This window comes from Salvelinus namaycush, chromosome 2 (assembly GCF_016432855.1).
Source record: "Salvelinus namaycush isolate Seneca chromosome 2, SaNama_1.0, whole genome shotgun sequence".
In the NCBI taxonomy this organism is placed as follows: domain Eukaryota; kingdom Metazoa; phylum Chordata; class Actinopteri; order Salmoniformes; family Salmonidae; genus Salvelinus; species Salvelinus namaycush.
The window spans coordinates 30,730,881-30,751,562 of NC_052308.1; the positions used below are offsets into that span (position 1 = coordinate 30,730,881).

The 20,682-nt window shown below is 43.4% G+C and overlaps 2 protein-coding genes across 2 annotated transcripts; one reads left to right on the forward strand and one right to left on the reverse strand.

Moving 5' to 3' along the window:
• Positions 1–1,590: 1,590 nt before the first annotated feature.
• Positions 1,591–6,463, reverse strand: LOC120021187 (fibroleukin-like). The gene is made up of 6 exons (XM_038964831.1): positions 6,280–6,463; positions 5,929–6,137; positions 4,924–5,119; positions 2,856–3,004; positions 2,301–2,563; positions 1,591–1,921 (listed from the first exon to the last, which is right to left on the reverse strand). Exons 1-6 carry the CDS (start codon positions 6,461–6,463, stop codon positions 1,591–1,593), a joined length of 1,332 nt encoding a protein of 443 aa, XP_038820759.1.
• A 2,123-nt stretch (positions 6,464–8,586) lies between these two features.
• Positions 8,587–20,682, forward strand: LOC120061378 (ras-related protein rab7-like). Its single transcript, XM_039011156.1, has 6 exons — positions 8,587–8,907; positions 11,451–11,513; positions 15,109–15,235; positions 18,507–18,725; positions 19,026–19,154; positions 19,303–20,682. Exons 2-6 carry the CDS (start codon positions 11,461–11,463, stop codon positions 19,396–19,398), a joined length of 624 nt encoding a protein of 207 aa, XP_038867084.1. The 5' UTR covers positions 8,587–8,907; positions 11,451–11,460; the 3' UTR covers positions 19,399–20,682.

The following is a 20,682-nucleotide window of genomic DNA, read 5'->3' on the forward strand; positions in this document are numbered from 1 at the left end:
TTACTCCTAAGGTGCTGACCTGTTGCACCCTCTACAACCACTGTGATTATTATTTGACCCTGCTGGTCATCTAGTTTGAACATTTTGAAGAACCATCTGGCCTTAATGGCCATGTACTCTTATCATCTCCACCCGGCACAGCCAGAAGAGGACTGGCCACCCCTCAGAGCCTGGTTCCTCTCTAGGTTTCTTCCTAGGTTCTGGCCTTTCTAGGGAGTTGTTCCTTGCCACTGTGCTTCTACATCTGCATTGCTTGCTGCTTGGGGTTTTAGGCTGGGTTTCTGTACAGCACGTTGTGACATCGGCTGATGTAAAAAGGGCTTTATAAATACATTTGATTTGATTTTGATTTGACTTGATAAGGATAGAGTCATCTGACCAGTTTTCCATTTAGCACCATATTTACACCTGGAAAAACTGATTTAATGGCTCACTATCCCAACATTATCCAGTGAATCAAACATCCAGTCATTAGCTGAGTAACAATAACCTTCACACACTCTGCAGCCAGATTAGGGTTTCCCTAGCCTGGTCCCAGATCTGTTTGTGTGGCCTTGCCAATATTGTTTGGAGTGACATGACTATAGGAGTTGGCAAGACAGCACAAACAGATTGGGACCAGTCTAATGTTCCCCACCCTAGATTTGCATATACAGTACTGTGGCTCAGACTATTGTGTAGTAGGCCTATGTTTTAATTTGAAGATGTTAAGTCCCCTATATAGGGGACTTTGAGCGGTTCGGGACATGTTCCAACTGATTTTGGGGTACAAAGCGTTCTGTGAATGTCGTAGGTGAATGTGCCTTATATTGTCAGAAAGCCCCATCTGTCTACTCGGCGCTACCACTCTCTCAACGGAGCTGACTTGATGTGTCAGGTATCAGACCCCACATTTGCATAGGGTGGCGTTTGCATAAACGTGTCACATTTTCTGGCCTATTCAGACAAAGAATCGATTCGCTCTGTTTATGAGTGACAGAGCCCAGCCTGGGAGGCGGCATATGAACAGTAACAGTCTAGCGTACCCAACAATTGTGGTTCATGTCGCTGTGATATTCTCAACCGGATTTAGAGATCTCAACATGAAAAAAGACTAAATAATTTCGAAGAATTTAAACAAGACCACATTCTCTTGATCGCAGACAGACAAAATCACTTTGTGTTTAACACTGAAGATGTAATGAGTCTGCACACATTTGAATGGTGTCTTTGCTCCGCTAAGTGGACTTTTAGGAGAAATGTCTCTGTCGTCAGTTATATGAAATTGTCACTAAATATGATCATTTATTTTACAGTTATAAATAAGAAAGGGGAAATTTGTTAAATAGGAAAAAAACATAAATTATTTTTTATATTTTCATAATATTTGTACTATGTAATTGAGCTTGTGTCCTCATAAGTGAGTATATCTCAGCAATTTATAACAATTTTTTTACCGAAAGGTGAGATCCAGACCTTTCTATAACTATGCAACATTACCAGTTATTGTTTATGGCCATCTCCTGAAAAATAATGATGTTTGGGTATGTCTATGTTTGGGTATGTCTATGTTTGGGTATGTCTATCTACTAGCTCCCAGGTCAGTCTTCATTAGAAGTTGCGTGGGCGTGTCTTCATCTCCACACTCTTAAAGGAGTAGCGCTCTCCGCTGTGACTGTCTGTCAGGATGTACCAGGTGCCCCAGTAAATGCCATTGGTCAGCCCGCTGTAGCGCCCGCGGTAGAAGAGTCCATTCAGGTTAGACGCCAGGCAGGCGTCGAACCACCAGCCTGCACCATAGTACTCCGCACAGTTCCCTGATGTGTAGCGATCGTGGTCACGGTCGTTGGTGCTGAACGCTCGGCCATCATGGTTGTAGCGTTTACTGTAGCTTAGGGCATTGCCCGCATCACCAGAGTACTCCCGTGCTGTCAGACGGTACCTGGGAGAAGGACAGACAGCATTAACACCATGTACTACTATGTTAAAGAGATATGTTCACGCCAAAATTGAAGTTTGTCAGATGTTTTCAGACCTCAAAAGAGGTCTAATGTTAAAATGAGTCCACGTCCTACTCCACTTGTTGTGTAGATCCAGCTACATGCCTTAATCCCAAATGAATGGGAAAGATCGGCACCGTCTGATTTCAGGCCGTCCCTATCTTCCCATTCAGATGCCGTGGGACCTGAACTGATCTCGACATTATACCACTTTTGTTGTCGTTTGTCAAATACTTTCAAAGTTTGATTTTGTGGCAAATATTCTCTTTAATTTGTGTGTATCCTTGTTTGCTCATCGGTGTATGTGTGTGTTTGTATTACCTCTGTGCCTCTGCTGCCACTCTGAAAGTGTTGTAGGTGGCTTGGCGTTTCTGCTGGTGCCAGTCCTCCAGTTGTATACGCAGCAGGTGTTGACCAGTGTTGGTTAGCGCATGCAGTGCTGCGTTCCCCAGCCAGTATTCTCCCTGTGGGGAACCAAAACCCTCGCGGTACTCCTGCCACGTTCGGTTGAAGTCCACCGAGCCATCTCGCCGACGCTGGAACACTGTCCACCCCCCGCCTGCTGTCTCCATGTCACACTCTGCCTGGGGCAGGAGGGTGCAAAGGTCACAACTCCTGGACATCAGACATCGGTCACATTTACATCAGAGAATAATGATGAAGTTTGCCTGACCGTTGCCAATAGTAAAGGGAGTAAAGGGGGTGAGGAGTGAGAGATGTAACGCATTGAGAGTTTACTCTAATCTGTAAACTCCATACTATATTTTACTCTCTTTATCGCTCTGTATGTTCCCCTCCAAGCTCTACAGATGGGACATAACACATATACAGTATACAGGTTGTTTGCATTCAGTGTGTGTAAGTATTAGGAGGTACCTCCACTGCAGGTCTGTGTGGATCAGGCTGGATGGTGTAGATTCCGTTCTCTTTGATCCCCAAACGATAGATCTCAGCACAGTCCTGAGGATGCAGCCTCACTGAGGGGACCACTGCAACACACACTCTTGCTCTTACAGCTGTATATTCTGTACGCACACGCACACACATACACAAACAGAGTACACACACACACACACACACACACAGAGTACACAAACAGTACACACACACACACACACAGAGTAAACTCAGAGTAAACACAGAATACACACACAGAGTACACACAGAGTACACACACACACAGAGCACACAGAACACACACACACACACACACACACACACACACACACACACACACACACACACACACACACACACACACACACACACACACACACACACACACACACACACCACTCTCACCTGTTGGAGGGTGTTGTGTGATGCTCCTCAACAGTAGTATCAGGTCTTTCTCTCCCTCTCTCCCAACCGCTGCCCCCTCTAAACACATCGACAAAGAATAAGTTGTGTGTGAGATCGAGGACTCATCCTTCTGATCTGCTGTAGAAGTTATATGGTGGTTGTGAGATACCAGTGAGCTATCTATCTGCCCTACTCATACCACACATAACCTTGCATTCCTGTGCACTCACCTCTGACCGACACAGAGCAGGCCTTACTAAGGCTCTGTTTAGTGTGTGTGTGTGTGTGTGTGTGTGTGTGTGTGTGTGTGTGTGTGTGTGTGTGTGTGTGTGTGTGTGTGTGTGTGTGTGTGTGTGTAGTGTTTGTGTGGTCCTCTTAAGAGATAGGAGAGACACCATCATTGTGTGCAGATGTGAGTGTTTGTGTGGAGAGAGATCAAGAGAATGAACTGGAGGACACAGAAAGAGAGAAGATCAGTGCGTGTTTTTGTTAATTTGAGTCAGTAATGCCCAGAGCACGCAGGACCCCCCACCGGCGAACGATGAACTGAAAACTCGAAAGACATGAGTCTACAAGCCTCTCATTCAAAAGTCGTTTACCATAAGGGGTTTATTGGAAGCATCGTTTGTGACTGAGACGTTTAAACATGTGCTTTAAACAATGTACATGTGTTGATTGCTAGGCATACAAATAAGATTATTTGTTGATACATTTGAAATGAGGTCTGATAGCGGCCGCAACCGGACTACATTGTAAACGACTCTTGGTGAAATGCATTGCTTGACTGCCGTGAGGGTGATAAACACAATGGTGTTAGAACTGCAACAGCCCAAACATATTTTTCTTCTCTATTCTCAGGATCTATTTTCCTGCACGCATATTGTCACGCCTGCTCCCGCTCTCCCTCCCTGGCGCTCGAGGGCGCCAGGCTGCCCAGCACTACGCACTCCTGCCACCATAATTACGCACGCCTGCTTCCCTCGTCACATGCATCAGCGATTCATTGGACTCACCTGGACTCAATCATCTGTGTTATTACCTCCCTTATATCTGTCTGTTCCCCAGCTCTCTTCCCCGCTTCAGCATTAATTGTGGTATATCGTTGTGTTACCCGGTTCTGACGCTAGTCCTGTCCTGATCCATGTCTGTGCTATATTAAATGTTCTCTCTCCGTACCTGCTTCTCTACTCCAGCGTCGGTTCTTACACATATGACAGACAGTTGTTGGTGAGAGCACATCTCTGGAGCCGCCATAAAGAATGATAGAGGTCTCTAGTGGCCAAAATGTCGTTTTAGCATGTTCAGCGCCATTGAAGGCTTCCACCATGCTTCCGCCATTTTAATGTAGTCAAAGTAGTATACTGGGTGGGGATTCCTTTGGGTTTTAGCCTCACTAGCGCTGCCCATGTTGTTATAGACGCTATCTCAATCGGAGCCGCTGAGACGGAGGAGTGTGTATTAATCCTGCTGTAGTAGGACTCATTGCGGCTAGCAGGTCAAACGAAGAGAAAAATGTATGATTCACTCAGATAAACGAATCATGACTCTCGAGTCAGTAAAAAGAGTTGTTCAAAAAGAACGAATCGTTCGCAAAACTGCACATCACTAGTGTGTGTGTGTGTGTGTTTGCCATGCCCCTCACCCAGTCGCCTGGCCATAGCCCTGAGGGCCTGGCTGTGACAGTGTAGGTCACACTCTGTCAGTACTGCAGCCATCAGAGCCAGAATGGCCCCCAGCGTGTCCCCTCCCTGGCCTACACGGCCCCTGGGGACCCCTGGCTCCTGGAGGGGATTCATACAGCGCTGCAACTGGACCAGACGCTCCGACACATCCCTGGACTGCAGAGACAACACTTTAGCATTACAGTCATAACATATGCATGTTATACACACCAGGATTGACAGACACATACAGCAGTATTCACATCACACACATACACAATAGTCACACTGCTCTCTCTCTCTCCCTCTCTCTCACACAAACACACACACACACACACAAGCACGCACCATCATTGACAGTCATATCACACACACACAAACCGACACTAAGGCATGCAAAGTAGATCACTGCCACAGACTCAATCACTCAGTTACACTTCCATCACTCCTAGCCATGTCAGTGGAACACCTGTCATTGCATGAGCTCAGCAGAGCCATATGATGAGGACATTTATAAACCCAGGCCTAATTTGACTCCCTCTTTGATTGTTATCCCTGGAAAGCATCTGTCATGTGGTGCCCCTAATCCCGAGAGTAGGGACCTGTTGCCCCCTATCCACATACCATAACACTATTGCTAAAGGCACCAGTCACTATCTATACCACTATGCTACAGAGTTGGGCTCGATTCCATTTCAATTGGCTGAGTGATGTTATGTCCATAGTCACTTTTTCAACAGCTTAAACTTTACCCCCTGTCAAACCAGAGGCACATGGCGTGTCAGACTGAGAGACTCTACCCCAGCAGTATCTAATCACCCCTACAGAACAAACATTGTCCAGGCCTTCCTCTGTGCCACCCAGCTCAGAATGATCATTGTTTGGCGTGTACAATACCGGAGTCAGTTATATCAATACCTCACTCATTCTACTGGGAAAAGCACAGGAAATGACTTCAGATTGACCTGGTGCGTGATGTCACTCACCTCGGGCTGAACCTGTCGAACTTCATGTCTGTGTTCCACCCTCAGCGGGGGGTCGGAGGCAGCCAGGGGGGCGACCGCCACCCTGCAGCCTGCCATCCCGGGGCGTCCCTCACACCCCCCTGACCCTGTCCTCGCAAGTGGAGCGGCCACCAGACTGTCCTTGCAGTGGGGACAGGCGGGAGGTGCATCCGGGGGGGACAACATGGCCCCTACACACAGGGACAGCAGGGGGAGCACGCCGAGAGAGCCTAATGGAAACATGGGAAGACTCCTAAAAGAATTTGAAAAGCTGCAGAATTCGGGGCAGAATCCAGTCTCTCAGACACTACACCTCTGTGTATTTCCGTTTACTGTCCCCCCTGACACCGGTTTTCACCTTAAAGCTGTTCTGCCTTGCCAGCCTCTTGGACTTGGGTGCCGACACGTCTTTAGTGACGCTCTTCTTTTGTATATTTTTTGGTGTTCTTGATGGGTTTCTGCTCCGCTTGATGCTTTGTTTGAAGCCTTCGATGGTGTCCCTCCACACTTTTCCCATAACCTTCTTCTATTTCTGTGTTAACTTCAACTTCTTCTTCTCTGTCTGTGTTTCTATCTGCATGCCTCTTTCATCCTGTCCACTTCTCTCTTTCCTATTTCTCTCTCCCTCTATTTCTCTTGCACTCTCTCGCTTGCTCACTCTCCCCCTCTCTCTCTCTCTCTCTCTCTCTCTCCCTGTCTCTGTTAGTGAGGTTCCTTTGACTCAGATTCCTAGATAACTGCGGCTCTCTTTGCTGTCTGACATGCACTAATGCACCCACCCCCTGATTCACACACACGCACGCATGGACACACGCCTTCACACAATCTATCCATCTCTTTGACCCATACCCTCTCTCTCTTTTTTTTTCTCTCTCTCTCTCTCTTTCTCTCTCACACACACATAAACCAGTGCAAAGAAAGAGAGAGAGAGAAGAGAGAGTGAGAAAAGGAGAGAAGGAGGGGAGGGGTAGGAACATGTGACTTGAGCATGAGAGGACAGTAAAGAAAGGGAAAGTGATTGAGCTTGTTCTAGAGTTCAATCACTTTCCCTTTCTTTACTCTCCTCTCATGCTCAAGTCACATGTTCCTCCCCTCCTTCTCTCCTTTTCTCACTCTCTTCTTCTCTCTCTCTCTTTCTTTCACTCTATTCCTCTTTTACTTTCCCTCTGACAGTCAGTGCCCACCTCTAACTCTCTCCTGTCAGTGTGTGTCTGTGTGACAAAATGTGTATATTTGTGACGCTTTTTCCTACAAGAAGACAAATATTTTCAAACACTACCCTCTCTTGTATACCCCCATGTTTCTCACCCAATCCCTTTGGTTTATTGGCGTGTGTGTTTATCAACTGCGTTCCTACCAGGTCATAAAGACTAGACAGACACTCAAAAGGGGAAAAGGGGAGAACAGTCAGGAATTCCACCATAAACACTAGGGTCATCCATACTCATTAGGATGTGCCAAAAGGACACACTCTAACAGAATGCCCACAGCCAAGGGGCAAAGACACTTCCAGTGGACTGACCACCATTCCCCTTTGGCCTTTCACTGTCAGACAATTGGCACACTTCAGCCACATCCACATTCCAGTACGTGTTGTCAGTCAGTAATGGCGAAAAGTCCATTGGTCCTGTACCAGCGTCCCTTCTTTGAATGCACAGACAATAATGGAGGACCGAATGGCTTCAGGCAGCCCTGGATCTCAGGAAATATCAGGGTGATATTGAACACAACAGCACTTTGATGATGAAGTATAGAGCAGCTGCATTCTAGATCAAAACCCAGACACGGAACAGTGAGTAGGAATCTGAGACTTCTATCGTGGCGCTTGAATTTAATAAAAATAATATATTTTACACATGAGATACATTATACAAATAATTCAGCTTCAGACAGAGACAACAGAGAATAGATAGCTCCTCAACATCTGTGGTGATGACGATAACTGATGTTCATCTCAAAATAGTAATGATGCGTAATGCAGTTGTCGCAATAGGCCTACAAGAAAATCCGTAAGGGAGATTGTTTTTGGCCTGCTCAATAACGCCATCTCATCATGACCAGTTCGCAAGTAATCAGAGCTTCTGTCTGAAATGAACGAAGACTGCCCTCTAGTGGTTTACTTTCCATAACATCTGTCGTCATCAAATAAATGGAATAATCACCAGATATTAGGATATGGCCTATAGAGATAGAATACAGTTGGCAAATGTGTGGTATGTTTGGAGCCAGTCTGCTGTTGCGTAACATCAAACACGTGGTCAATGTTTTTTGGAGAATAGACAGTCATGCCAGGTATGCTGTTTTTTTTTCTAAAATAAAATGTTTCTTCCCTAAACTTATTTTTGGCTGTTATCTGCTTATCTCCTACTGCTCATGGTGCTGTTTAGACTGGCATGTTATATCAGATGAAATGTGGTATTGTAATTTGGAGAACTTCCAAAAATGTATTAATTTACATCTGGACAGTCGTGGAGTAAACATGTCATCATTGCTTCTATTTTTGTCCATATTTGGTACAGTCAAAGCCAAGGTATTTGCAACCTTGCTAAAGATGTATCCCTGATGCAGTTATTAAAGTGGGCGTGGTGTATCCTGTTTGTGCGTGAAACGTTTTAGAGCAATGACGCAATAGTTGTTTTGGAGGAAGTGAAAGAGGGGAGGAAAAAATCAGTCTAGGAAAGAACCCAGAGCAAAAGGCACAAGCCAACAAAGCCGGAATTGAAACTATAGCTAGATATTTGTATTTAAATTACTGTGGAGAGAGTCTGAAAATACTCATCGGGAAGCTGGATATCAGAGCGATAAGCAACACAAGCTACGGCCACCAAGTCTTAACATTAACATTTTATCTGGCTAGCTTGCTAGCTATTTTGCCTGAGACATTTATTCAAATCCAGTAAGAATAGGCTGTCCTGAGACAGCAAGTCGGAAAACAGCGTTCTGGTGTGTTGGAAGTTGAAGGTAAGTTATATGATGTAACATTAGCTAGCTAAGACAGCAACGTATGAAGGTCGTTATTTCTTACTAAGCTTTTGTTTACCGACGCGACAGGGGAAATGTGAGAAATGTGTGACGGTCAGTGGGGCGGCTTCTCTTGCAGACTAATTTAGCAATAGGTCGGGGACGAACCATGGGCGTCGTGTCCGGCAACAACCGAGTCGCAAATGTATGATGTTCTGGACCTTACAGATAACTAATCGGACGATGTTTTAAGAGAAAGAGAGGGGATGGGTCAAAGAGATGGAGAGATTGTGTGCGGGCGTGTGTCCGTCCTTGCATGTGTGTGAATCAGGTGGTGGGTACATTAGTGCATTTCAGACAGCAAAAAAAGCCACACTTATCTTGTGTGTGTGTGTCGCATTGTTTGTTAGATATGTTGCACGTGGTATATCGTATGCTAATGATGCGATTTTAAAACAAATTCCTTTTCGGCAGCTGCCTGAGCTTGGGAAAATCTTTATCCCATGTGTTCCGACTTCTAGAATATAGTGTCATGGGTTGCAGATTAGAAGGCGAGGACTGGGGTTGTTACAAGAAACATGTTGTTTATTATCAGTTGGAGTGTTGGATCTACAATAGTTCCATTACAATCTAGGCATATATGACTGCGTTTACACAGGCAGTCCAATTCTGATCGTTTTTCACTAATTGGTCCTTTGACCAATCAGATCATCTCTGGAAAATATTTGATGTGAAAAGATCTGATGTGATTGGTCAAAAGACCAATTAGTGGGAAAAGATCCGAATTGGGCAGCCTGAGTGAACACAGCCATAACACAGATAGAACAAGCAGCCAGCTGTTTCAGATGTTTAAATCTGGAGCATCTAATTAGAATTTCCACTCCTTACCATGGTGAGGAGAGGAAACCCAGTGGCCGGCAGTGGGAGAGTATAGAGCAAGATGGAACTGGGCCGACATTCTGGGGTAGGGACGTCCCAAGATGTATCTGCTAGCAGATACTCATAGACTTCCAGTCATTGCGCTAATGCTTTTTAGCATTGGCTCGTGAAACTACCTCTAACTTCCATCATACTGGACACTAAGACATAAACATGGTATCCAGGAGTTCATCTGACTCTGGGGAAGTACATAAAAAGGCAATGATCCTAAAGTATCCCTTTAACGTTACCACACAGTTGAACATTCTTAGCACAGCATTTGCTTTATATTTGGGCAGAGCATCCATTGTTTGTCCTAACACCCAACACCCTACCATGACTCTTCATATAACAGTATAAGGCCAGTGTGCATTTTTGTCACTTTATTGAGCTGTCAAGCTTCTATCTACTCAGCACTCACAGTAGAAGCAGTAACAGTTAGTTCACTCTCTGACTGGTGTAGTTGCTTTGGACGATGGTGTCCAGTCTTGCTGTAGCATGCTAAGGAAAGATAGGCTAATAGCCATGTAAAGAGAGCTCTCTTCTGGACCAATAATGAAGAACTGCATTTTTCCCTAGCGTTTTCTCTTCATTTCATAACAGTCCTTTTCGGTGGATTAAATGCTGATACAAATACATTCGTAAAAGGCTAATATCAGCCGATAATATCAGTCAACTGATAAGTCGGTCAGGCTCTATTAATCTGACTGTTGGCTTGGCTGCTACGTTGTTGTTTCCCATGATAAATACACTGGATTTGAATGGGTCACTCATGTCGTCAATGTTTCAGTATAGTATTGGGTAGCTTTTTTATTATGATAGGACTAGGCTGGGCTGACATGGTTTGCTCCAATGACACTGCACCAGGTGTGTGCCTTCTAGATGGCTCCATTGAGAGAGTATGCCCTCAGAAGTTGGGAGTATGGCAGTGTAATCGCAATCACTTATTAAAACTGCAGTCTGGGAATGGACACCCTGCAAGTGATTGGGAAAGAGTAGAGTTTTATGGTTGGGTCATTCTCTAGCCTCTGTAACAGGAAACATGATCTAGTCCTCAGACTCACTTCCTGTGTGTGTGTGTGGTTTTAAGAGAGAGAATTAATGATGTCTTACTCGTGACTTGGCCAGCAGCTTAGGGAACGCATGACTGGAATGAATGGAGCTCAAGTCTGATTGGCCCATTGGAATAGCCCTGACTCTACACACAGATTGCTAATTCACACACATTATAGCATTGTCTTACACTCATTGTGCAGAGCTATGGATTTCAACCCCAACGATCAGTTTGAAACTATTGGAATATAAGATATCTAGATAAAAATCAAGTCAATATACTTGCAATAACGACTTTTGGGTTTAGGTAGGGCAGTGGTGTCAAACAAATTTTTGCCTCGGGGCACCACATTCGTTCTTCATTATGGTACGTATCCCGGGAGTGTCATACTGAAAAGGTCATTTTCTCAGTGTGCTTTTTCACTAACCTTTAAGGATTTAAAAGGAAACTCCCTCTAGGCCTACACCAATTAAAGGCTTTTAAATTTGTAGGGAGTAGTGAATGAGTACACACTTGAAGGGGAGATTATTGGGACACAACCCTGATTTTTGTGTGTGTGGTCTTTCCTCAGACACGACAGAATGACATCCAGGAAGAAAGTGCTCCTGAAAGTCATCATCCTGGGGGATTCTGGGTAAGCCACCGAGTATTGGTGTTCTCTTTCTGTTTGACCACAGTGTTTAGTCTTCTACTTTGATCAGAAAATGCAGTTTGGGTGTGCCAGATTCATTAGAACTACAGCTTACTACAGTCTTCCTGTCCAACCAGACTGCTGTTGGTTGGTTGTCCCACACATCTACAGTGCCTTCAGAAAGTATTCACACCAGGGTTCGCCGGTATCCAGATTTTCATATCGTCGTGCCGTCGTTTCATCCCGGGTATAAGGTATTACTAGTTTAGTACACAAGGGGTCAACGCGAAAAAAACATTGGGTGTTTTTATTACCAGAATGCTAACAAAATTAGCACAAGTAATATTGCATTTCCATGGAGGCTGTTGGCTAAATATGTTAGAGTGCAAATGAAAATAAACAAATTGCAAAGACAGGCACTCCAGCTCAGTTATGCATAATTAGGTAGGAGCTACTGAATGTCATTTTTGGTGAGTTTGGACCTTTACAAGTGAATGTGAACGAGAGAAATTGTACAAATGAACAAAGTTTTGACGCATGCCTGTCTGAAGGAAGAACAGTACTGACTCTGGAGCAGCATGTGTACAACGCTGTGTCTGTGTGCAGTCTGGAGTCGCAAGGGCAATGGGCCTGCTTGCTCTGCTCGGAGGAGAATACGGGCCTAGAATGTAGAGGAGAAAAAATGAAAGGAAATCAAGATAGTGGCAGCTGTACAAATAACTCATCCAAATGGCTTTAACTTGTCAAAGACGGCAGAAAGTGACACAATACGGTGCCCAGTCACCTTATTAATTCAGTCACTTACTTGGATAACTAGCAAGTTAAAATTAGAGGTCGCTTTAACGCAGAATTCAGCATTTTTCACACAGGATTTTTAGAAAATGCATAAGAAATATCTTGCTGCATTTTATAAACGCAGATGTAAAATGCCTCTTAGTGTTATTTCTGCTAAGCATCAGACAAATTTTGCGCTCTGACTGATGTTTAGCTACTTTTCTCAGGTACAGTATAGTTGCACGTGCCTGATCACGCTGTTGAAGCAAAAAAACACTGACTTTCAATATAAAATAAGACCCCTGTCAATACACAGCTGGACTCACCTGCTCCTCCCGCTTTCTCCTGTTGTGCTATTTACAACTGTTCTGGGAAACTATGGTAAGCTTCATAATGTGACCGGGGAAATGAAGAACGTAATCTGTTTTATCTCCTAACGTATTGCACAAGTTGACTGCAGGTATTTACTTAAATAGCTACAAATATTAAAATGTATTGAAAAACGTCAAAGAATTAGTTACAATGGTATTGAAAAAACCATCCCGTGGCTATTTCCAAATGCCCCGGTATACCGCCCAAGCCTAATTCACACCCCTTGACTTTTTCCACATTTTGTTGGGTTACAAAGTGAGATTAAAATGGATTGAATTGTTATTTGTTTTGTCAACGATCTACACAAAATAAATGTTTCTTCCTCTATCTTCATTAAAAAAGTATTCAACCCCCTGAGTCAATACATGTTAGAATCACCTTTGGCAGCGATAACAGCTGTGAGTCTTTCTGGGTAAGTCCCTGAGAGCTGTCCACACCTGGATTGTGCAGCATTTGCCCATTTATTCTTATCAAGATTCTTCAAATTCTGTCCAATTAGTTGTTGGTCATTGCTAGACAACCATTTTCAGGTCTTGCCATAGATTTTCAAGCAGATTTAAGTCGAAGAAAAAAGGAAACCGCACACTGCTCTTGATAGTATCACCGATATTTAATAAGCTTACGTATCGGCCACACGGCCTTCGTCAGAGCTTTTGTGATTTTTTGAAATTTGCACCCATATGTAGACCTGGCCCCACCCACATCCGTTCTACACATCGAAGGGGGTTGGAGGCAAAGGAAAAACAAATAAGTGCTACCAAATATAACAATATCCATTTCATAAATATTACAAAAGTGTATAAATAAGGCGTATTGAACACGTCTGTAAAATCTCAATGAGGACATAGCAAGTTTTCATTAGTCATTGGGTACATTGTACGAAAAACGTCAGAATAATCTACAAGCAGATTTAAGTCAAAACTCTAACTTGGCCTATTAGGAACATTCACTGTCTTCTTGGTAAGCAACTCCAGTGTAGATGTGGCCTTGTGTATTAGGCTATTGTCCTGCTGAAAGGTGAATTTGTCTCCCGGTGTCTGTTGGAAAGCAGACAACCAGGTTTTTATCAAGGATTTTGCCTGTGCTTAACTCCATCCTGTTTATTTTTCTATCCTGAACTCCCCAGTCCTTAATGATTACAAGCATACCCATAACATGATGCAGTCACCACTATGCTTGAAAATATGGACAGTGGTACTTGGTAATGTGTTGTATTAGATTTTCCCCAAACGTAACACTTTGTATTCAGGACATATGGTTAATTGCCTCACCACATTTTTTTTTTTACAGTATTACTTTAGTGCCTTGTTGCAAACAGGATGACTGTTTTAGAATATCTGTACAGGCAACCTTCTTTTCACTCTGCCAATTAGGTTAGTATTGTAACTACAACGTGGTTCATCCATCCTCAGTTTTCTCCTATCACAGCCATTAAACTCTAACTGTTTTAAAGTCACTATCGGCCTCATGGTGAAATCCCTGAGCGGCTTCCTTCCTCTCCGGCAACTCCGTTAGGAAGGACGCCTGTATCTTTGTAGTGACTGGGTGTATTGATACATCATCCAAAGTGTAATAACTTCACTATGCTCAAAGAGATATTCAGTGTCTGCTTATATTTTTTTAATCTACCAATAGGTTCCATTCTTTTGCAAGGCATTGGAAAACCTCCCTGGTCTTTGTGGTTGAATCTGTGTTTGAAATTCACTGCTTGACTGAAGGACCTTACAATTATCTGCATGTCTGTCTGGTGTACAGAGATGAGGTCGTCAAAATGCAACTTATTATCTGACTTGTTAAACACATTTTTACTCCTGAACTTATTTAGGCTTGCCATAACAAAGGGGGTTGAATTGACTCAAGACATTTCAGCTTTGCATTTTTAATTAATTTGTAAAAACGTCAAAAAACAGAATTCCACTTTGACATGATGGGGTATTGTGTATAGGCAGGCCAGTGACTAAAAAAAAAAGTATAATTTTTCAAATCAGGCTGTAAAGCAACAAAATGTGGAAAAAGTTAAGGGGTGTGAATACTTTCTGAAGGCACTGTATGTATCCATTTGATTTATGACTGTTTACTTTTTATTTCACTTTTTCTCCCCCTCTCTCTTTCACACTAATCTGATGCTGCTGTATTCTCATTGTGTCACTGCATGCTCAGCACTGCAGGGGAGAACAGTGGACAGTGTGTGTCCACAGTAGAGTGCACCAGAGCACCTCTGATGGGGTTTTAATGGTGTCTGGTGTCTCTCTCTGTTCTTTATTGATTTTGTCTCGAGGCATCGGTCATGGTTTCTCTTTCACCATTAGGACTGAATAGATAGATGGAATAATGCAGTCATGTTGAATAACAGCTATTAATCTATCTTTAACACCTCTCTCCCCTGATTGTCCCCCCCCCCCCCCCCCTCATCTCTGATTGTCCCCCCCCTTCATCTCTATCTCCCTCTCAGAGTTGGGAAGACCTCCCTGATGAACCAGTATGTGAATAGGAAGTTCAGTAACCAGTACAAAGCTACAATAGGAGCTGACTTCCTGACCAAGGAGGTGATGGTGGACGATCGGCTCGTCACAATGCAGGTACAGAAACATGGCCACAGCACCACTATCATAGCGACAATATCTATTAATAATGTCACCATATAAACCGCACAGCCTGGCTGACACCATATTAACAGTATAGCATAGGAGCACAACAGACATTTTCAGGCCGAGAAGACACATCAGAAGTGCCAAACAGGCACACAGATGAATTGACAATATTATAAGGACAGGAGAAGTCAAGGCCTGGATTTCCAGTATGGCGACCGTGAGGTAAGGTGATCTGTTTGCCATCCCCTTTCTTTACTAAAATATCCATTTTCTTATGGCTGGGATCCCGTTAACGGGATCGATATGACAACAGCCAGTGAAAGTGCAGGGTGCCAAATTCAAAACTGAGAAATTGGTATTTGAATTGAAAAATGTTAGTGGGCACATGTTATCATTACGTGTCTTTTATAAAAGAGGGAGACAAATAAGCAGCTATGTGCGCAAAGCCCACAATTATGCACATTTTCAATTATTATTTCAAGCTCTTTGTTGGACAATTATATTGAAATGTATTCATTAACTGAATCCTAAAGTGGAATGTAAAAGAAATGTAGCTAGGTCAACTGAACATGTAACTGATAAATTCTGAAAATCAGGTGAATAAATGGACGCACTCACTTTGGTTCGGTTACTGATGTTGATTTAATATTACAAGTCATTATACCACCCTGCTCTTAGTGATCTGCCCGTTCTGTCCCCCGGTGGGTCAAAACAAGTGCTCCCCACATGTGGTTGTGTTCAGTACAATGGAACTATAGGCTACTCCAGTGGTTATGGGCCTGTATCTGTTTGTATTTATTTCGTTGGAGAATTATTTGGAAAGTTGGGGGGGAAAATGGCTTAATATACTGTAATGGTGCCTAAATAGTCAAATTCATTTTATTTTCAATTAACACAGTGATGGCAAGTGCTTTTTATGTTTTCCTCTTGTTCTAGGCCCTGGGAAGAATAACCTATTCCTTTCACTTGACTTTTAGAAGTGTCTCATGTATCTCAGAAGGCAGAACCAGCCAGGACTCCTTAATAATAATCACTATATTTACTTCAAAAACACTAATTATACTAGTTGACTAGCATGGACACATAGTATTTACACTCATCCATTCCCAACAGCTGGAGAGTATGGTTAAGCTGAACACGCAGCAACCCAGACCATCTATTGTCGGAGATTACACATACTGATTTATGTATTTGATTAAAAATATATATATAATCTGCATGAGATATCATGTTTCTGACTTAACACATTTTTCAATTCATAAATCAATTTCTCCATTATGTGGCCAGTTTATTAGATACGCCCATCTAGTATCAGGTCGGACCCCCCTTTGCATCCAGAACAGCCTGACTTCTTTGGGGTGTGGAAACATTGTCCAGTTGGTATCAAGGGACTTAACGTATGCCAGGAAAACATTCCCCACACCTTTACTCCACCACCAGCATGTACTGTTGACACCAGGCAGGGTGGGGCCATGGACTCATGCCAAATCCTGACTGCCATCAGCATGACGGAACAGGAACCGGGATTCGTCGGACCAGGCAACGTTTTCTCACTCCTCAATTGTCGGTGATCGCATGCCCACTGGAGCTGCTTCTACTTGTTTTTAGTTGATTGGAGTGGAACCTGGTGTGGTCATCTGCTGCAATAGCCCATCCGTGACAAGGACCGGCGAGTTGTGTGTTCCAAGATGCCTTTCGGCACACCACTGTTGTTCTGCGCTGTTATTTGCCTGTTTGTGGCACGCCTGTTGGCTTGCACCATTCTTGCCGTTCTCCTTCAACTTCTTGTCAACTAACTGTTTTAGGCCACAGGACTGCCGCTGACTGGATATTTTTTGTTTGTGGCACCATTCTTGGTAAACCCTAGACACTGTCATGCGTGAAAAGCCCAGGAGGCCGGACGTTTGAGATACTGGAACCGGCACGCCTGGCACCGACGATCATACTATGCTCAAAGTCGCTTAGGTCACTCATTTTGCCCATTCTAATGTTCAATCAAACAGTAACTAAATGCCTCGACGCCTGCTTTATATGGCAAGCTACGGCCACATGACTCACTGTCTGTAGGAGTGAACCATATTCGTGAACTGGGTGGTGTACCTAATTAACTGGTCGCTGAGTCTATATTGGACTTACCAATGGAATCATAAGTTGTATTATTATGAATTTTTTTCTTCATAACGCGCCTTACTTAAAGTAGGACATTTGTGGTTGACTAGAACGCATTTAAGTCTGGCCAAGACTGTACATATACTTTCTTTGTATTGCATAGAGACATAGTCACTGACCATTTAACTTGCATTAAAGGGAATGACTACAATGGATGCACCAATAAGGTTGCTCTCTCACCTGTGCAACAGCACAGGACAGATTCATCCAGGAAGCATCAAAGGGGAGGAAGTGAAAAAGGAACATGAGGGATTTGTTTTATTTTTCATGTCTTGAATACGTCCACTAAGAAGCCTGAGGATTGATAAGTGCTATTTTCATTGTAGCTGTTTTCTAGTGTTTCAACACAATGTATGGAGTCAATATGTAAAGACCCATCTCAATATCACGTGTCGTGGATAATACTTAAGATATGAATGCATTACCATGTGTGTCATGGAATGTCAATGGAATTGTGCAACCAGCCAAAATAATGAAGGAATTTTCTTATTTGAAAAAGAACGCCAACATTCATTTTTTTTGCAAGAAACTCACCTATTGGCAATAGAAAGTGAAAGGTTTGGGTGAGCTTGGGATGGGTTGACATTCTCCTCCACCTATTCCTCAAGATCCAGAGGAGTATCAAGTCTCATTGATAAAGTTCCATTTTAAGTCTACAGAAATGGCTACAGACCCAATGGGCGTTTTTATAACAGGAAACAGGAAACTTGGCACAAGAAAAAGTCACTTTACTGAATTGCTATTGCCCAAATGAAGACGACCCAAAGTTCATTAACGACAATATTCTAATAGATTTTAAGGACGTCTGACATACGGTCTGTGATTTACATACTAAGGAAAGGCAAACAACTTGTCACGCCAATGGGTGATCGGTGTGATTTGATCAAAAGTTGATTTATAAAGTACTCTTTTGGTAGCACTGATGCTAACTTCATGAAGTGGCAACCAAACATGGCTGAATACATGACAGTGAGTGTGATTAGTTTCAGAAAATATGTTGCCCAACAATAGTTAATCCTCTTGCCTTCTGTCACTGTTTCCCTCCCTCCCTCTTCCTTTCGTCGCTCCCTCCACCCGTCCTCATGGTCAGATCTGGGATACGGCAGGGCAAGAGAGGTTCCAGTCTCTGGGTGTGGCGTTCTACCGTGGGGCAGACTGCTGTGTGCTGGTGTTTGACGTAACTGCCCCCAACACCTTCAAGACTCTAGACAGCTGGAGGGACGAGTTCCTGATCCAGGCCAGTCCCAGAGACCCCGAGAACTTCCCCTTTGTGGTGCTAGGCAACAAGATCGACCTGGAGAACAGACAGGTGGGTGACAGATTTTATAGGTGTTAAAACATCTCATGGAAGTTACTGGACCTAATGCTACTGTTGCTAATGTCATCTCCACTGGTGTTTTAATACATATGATTAATAATTTCTTAGTTGCAGGGTATTATCTAATGTATGTGTTTCGAAGTATTAAAAATAGATGCCCCTTTTTCAATCATTGAATTGGAATTTCAGTTTTCTTCCTGAATTGACTGCCCTCAATTGGAATTGAGCCCAACCCTGGTCTCCTCATAGATCTCATCTGATGTTTGTGAATGTCTTTCCATCCACACCCAGGTGACGACCAAGCGGGCTCAGGCATGGTGTCAGAGTAAGAACAACATCCCCTACTTTGAGACCAGTGCCAAGGAGGCCATCAACGTAGAGCAGGCCTTCCAGACCATTGCACGCAATGCCCTCAAACAGGTGGGTGGGGCCATGGTTGTCCAGGAGAGGGAATGGGTGTTTTGGTTTTGTTGACCTTTTGGGGGGGGGGGGGGCATAAGTAGAGAAACTTAGATTCTGGTTTCTCCATCTTCTCATCCTCATTACTTTTTTCCCCTCTTCTTATCAGGAGACTGAGGTGGAGCTGTATAATGAATTCCCAGAGCCCATCAAGCTAGACAGGAATGACAGAGCAAAGACTTCAGCAGAGGCCTGCACCTGCTGAGGGGGAACATGGACTATCTTCTGTCTGGCTTTCTGGAAAAACCCTTCTCTCTCCTCACCTGCTCCCCCTTAGGGAAAGGACTGCATCTCTGGTGTCTGCACCCATGTCACATCCCCCTCCCACCAGAATCACACTAAGTTACCAGTTACACACACAATGAGTATATAACTCCTCACATGCACCTCTAACACATTAGTAGACCCCTGCCTGCCTGTTCCTGAATCCATATCATGAGTGAACCCACAACCTGGCCCACCCACCCTGTCTGTCTAACTGTGTCCCCTCTTGGCCTCTCAAATCGGGGGGACCAGATGGAGCCATGTCCTAAGAATGCAGTGGGGAACTCTAGAAGTGATGGCTGATGCTTTTTTACATGATTATGATGTCTTTGTCATTGTCCTGAGACTTCTTATCCTCTGTATTTTCTGTTTATCAGGAATTTGTTTTGACTTGAAGTTCTATATTGCCTACCTAACTCTTGTCAAATAATCAGCTGAATTAGAAGTTATTTTTGTTCTTATTGGCTGTCTAAGTTTTAAGCCATCGGAAGCTTATACTTTTTTTGCACTGTTTTACTGTTTTTTGGGGGGGGGGGTTTAAATGTTAAACTCTGATTTGGGCAACGTCGGCTAGACCAACAACAAGCCACAAACAACAATACTGCTCCCACCATACTTCTCTACTACCCCTAGGAAGCCTGTTGATGCTATAAAAAAATACAAACAGAAGGCTAACTACGCCCTTTGTAGGGACTGGAGTGCATTGGTTGGTTTAGTAGCCTCATGTTGCAGGGGAAATATTTATAAGTAGGCAATGCCAAGAGAAAAGCAGATCACACAAACACAATGAAAGACAAGAACTTTCTCCATAAGATAATAATACTATTTGCTACTTAATACTACTAGAACTACTGCTACTATGTGCTGTATGTCCTTTGTCAGCCATCTTGTTTCAAAACTAGAATTACAGCTCTGTCCCTATTTACATCTGTCCACTTATGTCTGTATTCTCTGTCTCTGTTTCTCTGTCTCTGCTGGTAGCTCAGGATGGCAAGAGTGCTTAATATTACTCTAACAGATTGTGTGCTACTATTGTGTGTAGATATAACAGGGACAGTGTAAAAAAAAAAAGATGAGAGGAAACAATTGGATGAGCTTTCTATCAATTACAAAGAAACAGTCCAAGGATTTGCACTCTTAACAAAATAATCAGTGTTATGCCAATGAATTTGTTGAAAGTAAGTCTTGGGATTTCAAAAGTAATAATAAAAAGGTTGAATATAAA

What these genes read in the sequence shown, in the direction of transcription:
- LOC120021187 (XM_038964831.1), bottom strand. Translation starts at nt 6,463, where the DNA reads ATGGGAAAAGTGTGGAGGGACACCATCGAAGGCTTCAAACAAAGCATC. An exon ending in AACCGGTGTCAGGGGGGACA is followed by an intron (nt 6,138 to 6,279) that starts GTAAACGGAAAT and finishes CCCTGTGTGTAG; the next exon opens with GGGCCATGTTGTCCCCCCCG. An exon ending in GTGGCAGCAGAGGCACAGAG is followed by an intron (nt 1,922 to 2,300) that starts GTAATACAAACA and finishes TCCTTCTCCCAG; the next exon opens with GTACCGTCTGACAGCACGGG.
- LOC120061378 (XM_039011156.1), top strand. Translation starts at nt 11,461, where the DNA reads ATGACATCCAGGAAGAAAGTGCTCCTGAAAGTCATCATCCTGGGGGAT. An exon ending in ATCGGCTCGTCACAATGCAG is followed by an intron (nt 15,236 to 18,506) that starts GTACAGAAACAT and finishes CCTCATGGTCAG; the next exon opens with ATCTGGGATACGGCAGGGCA. An exon ending in TCGACCTGGAGAACAGACAG is followed by an intron (nt 18,726 to 19,025) that starts GTGGGTGACAGA and finishes ATCCACACCCAG; the next exon opens with GTGACGACCAAGCGGGCTCA.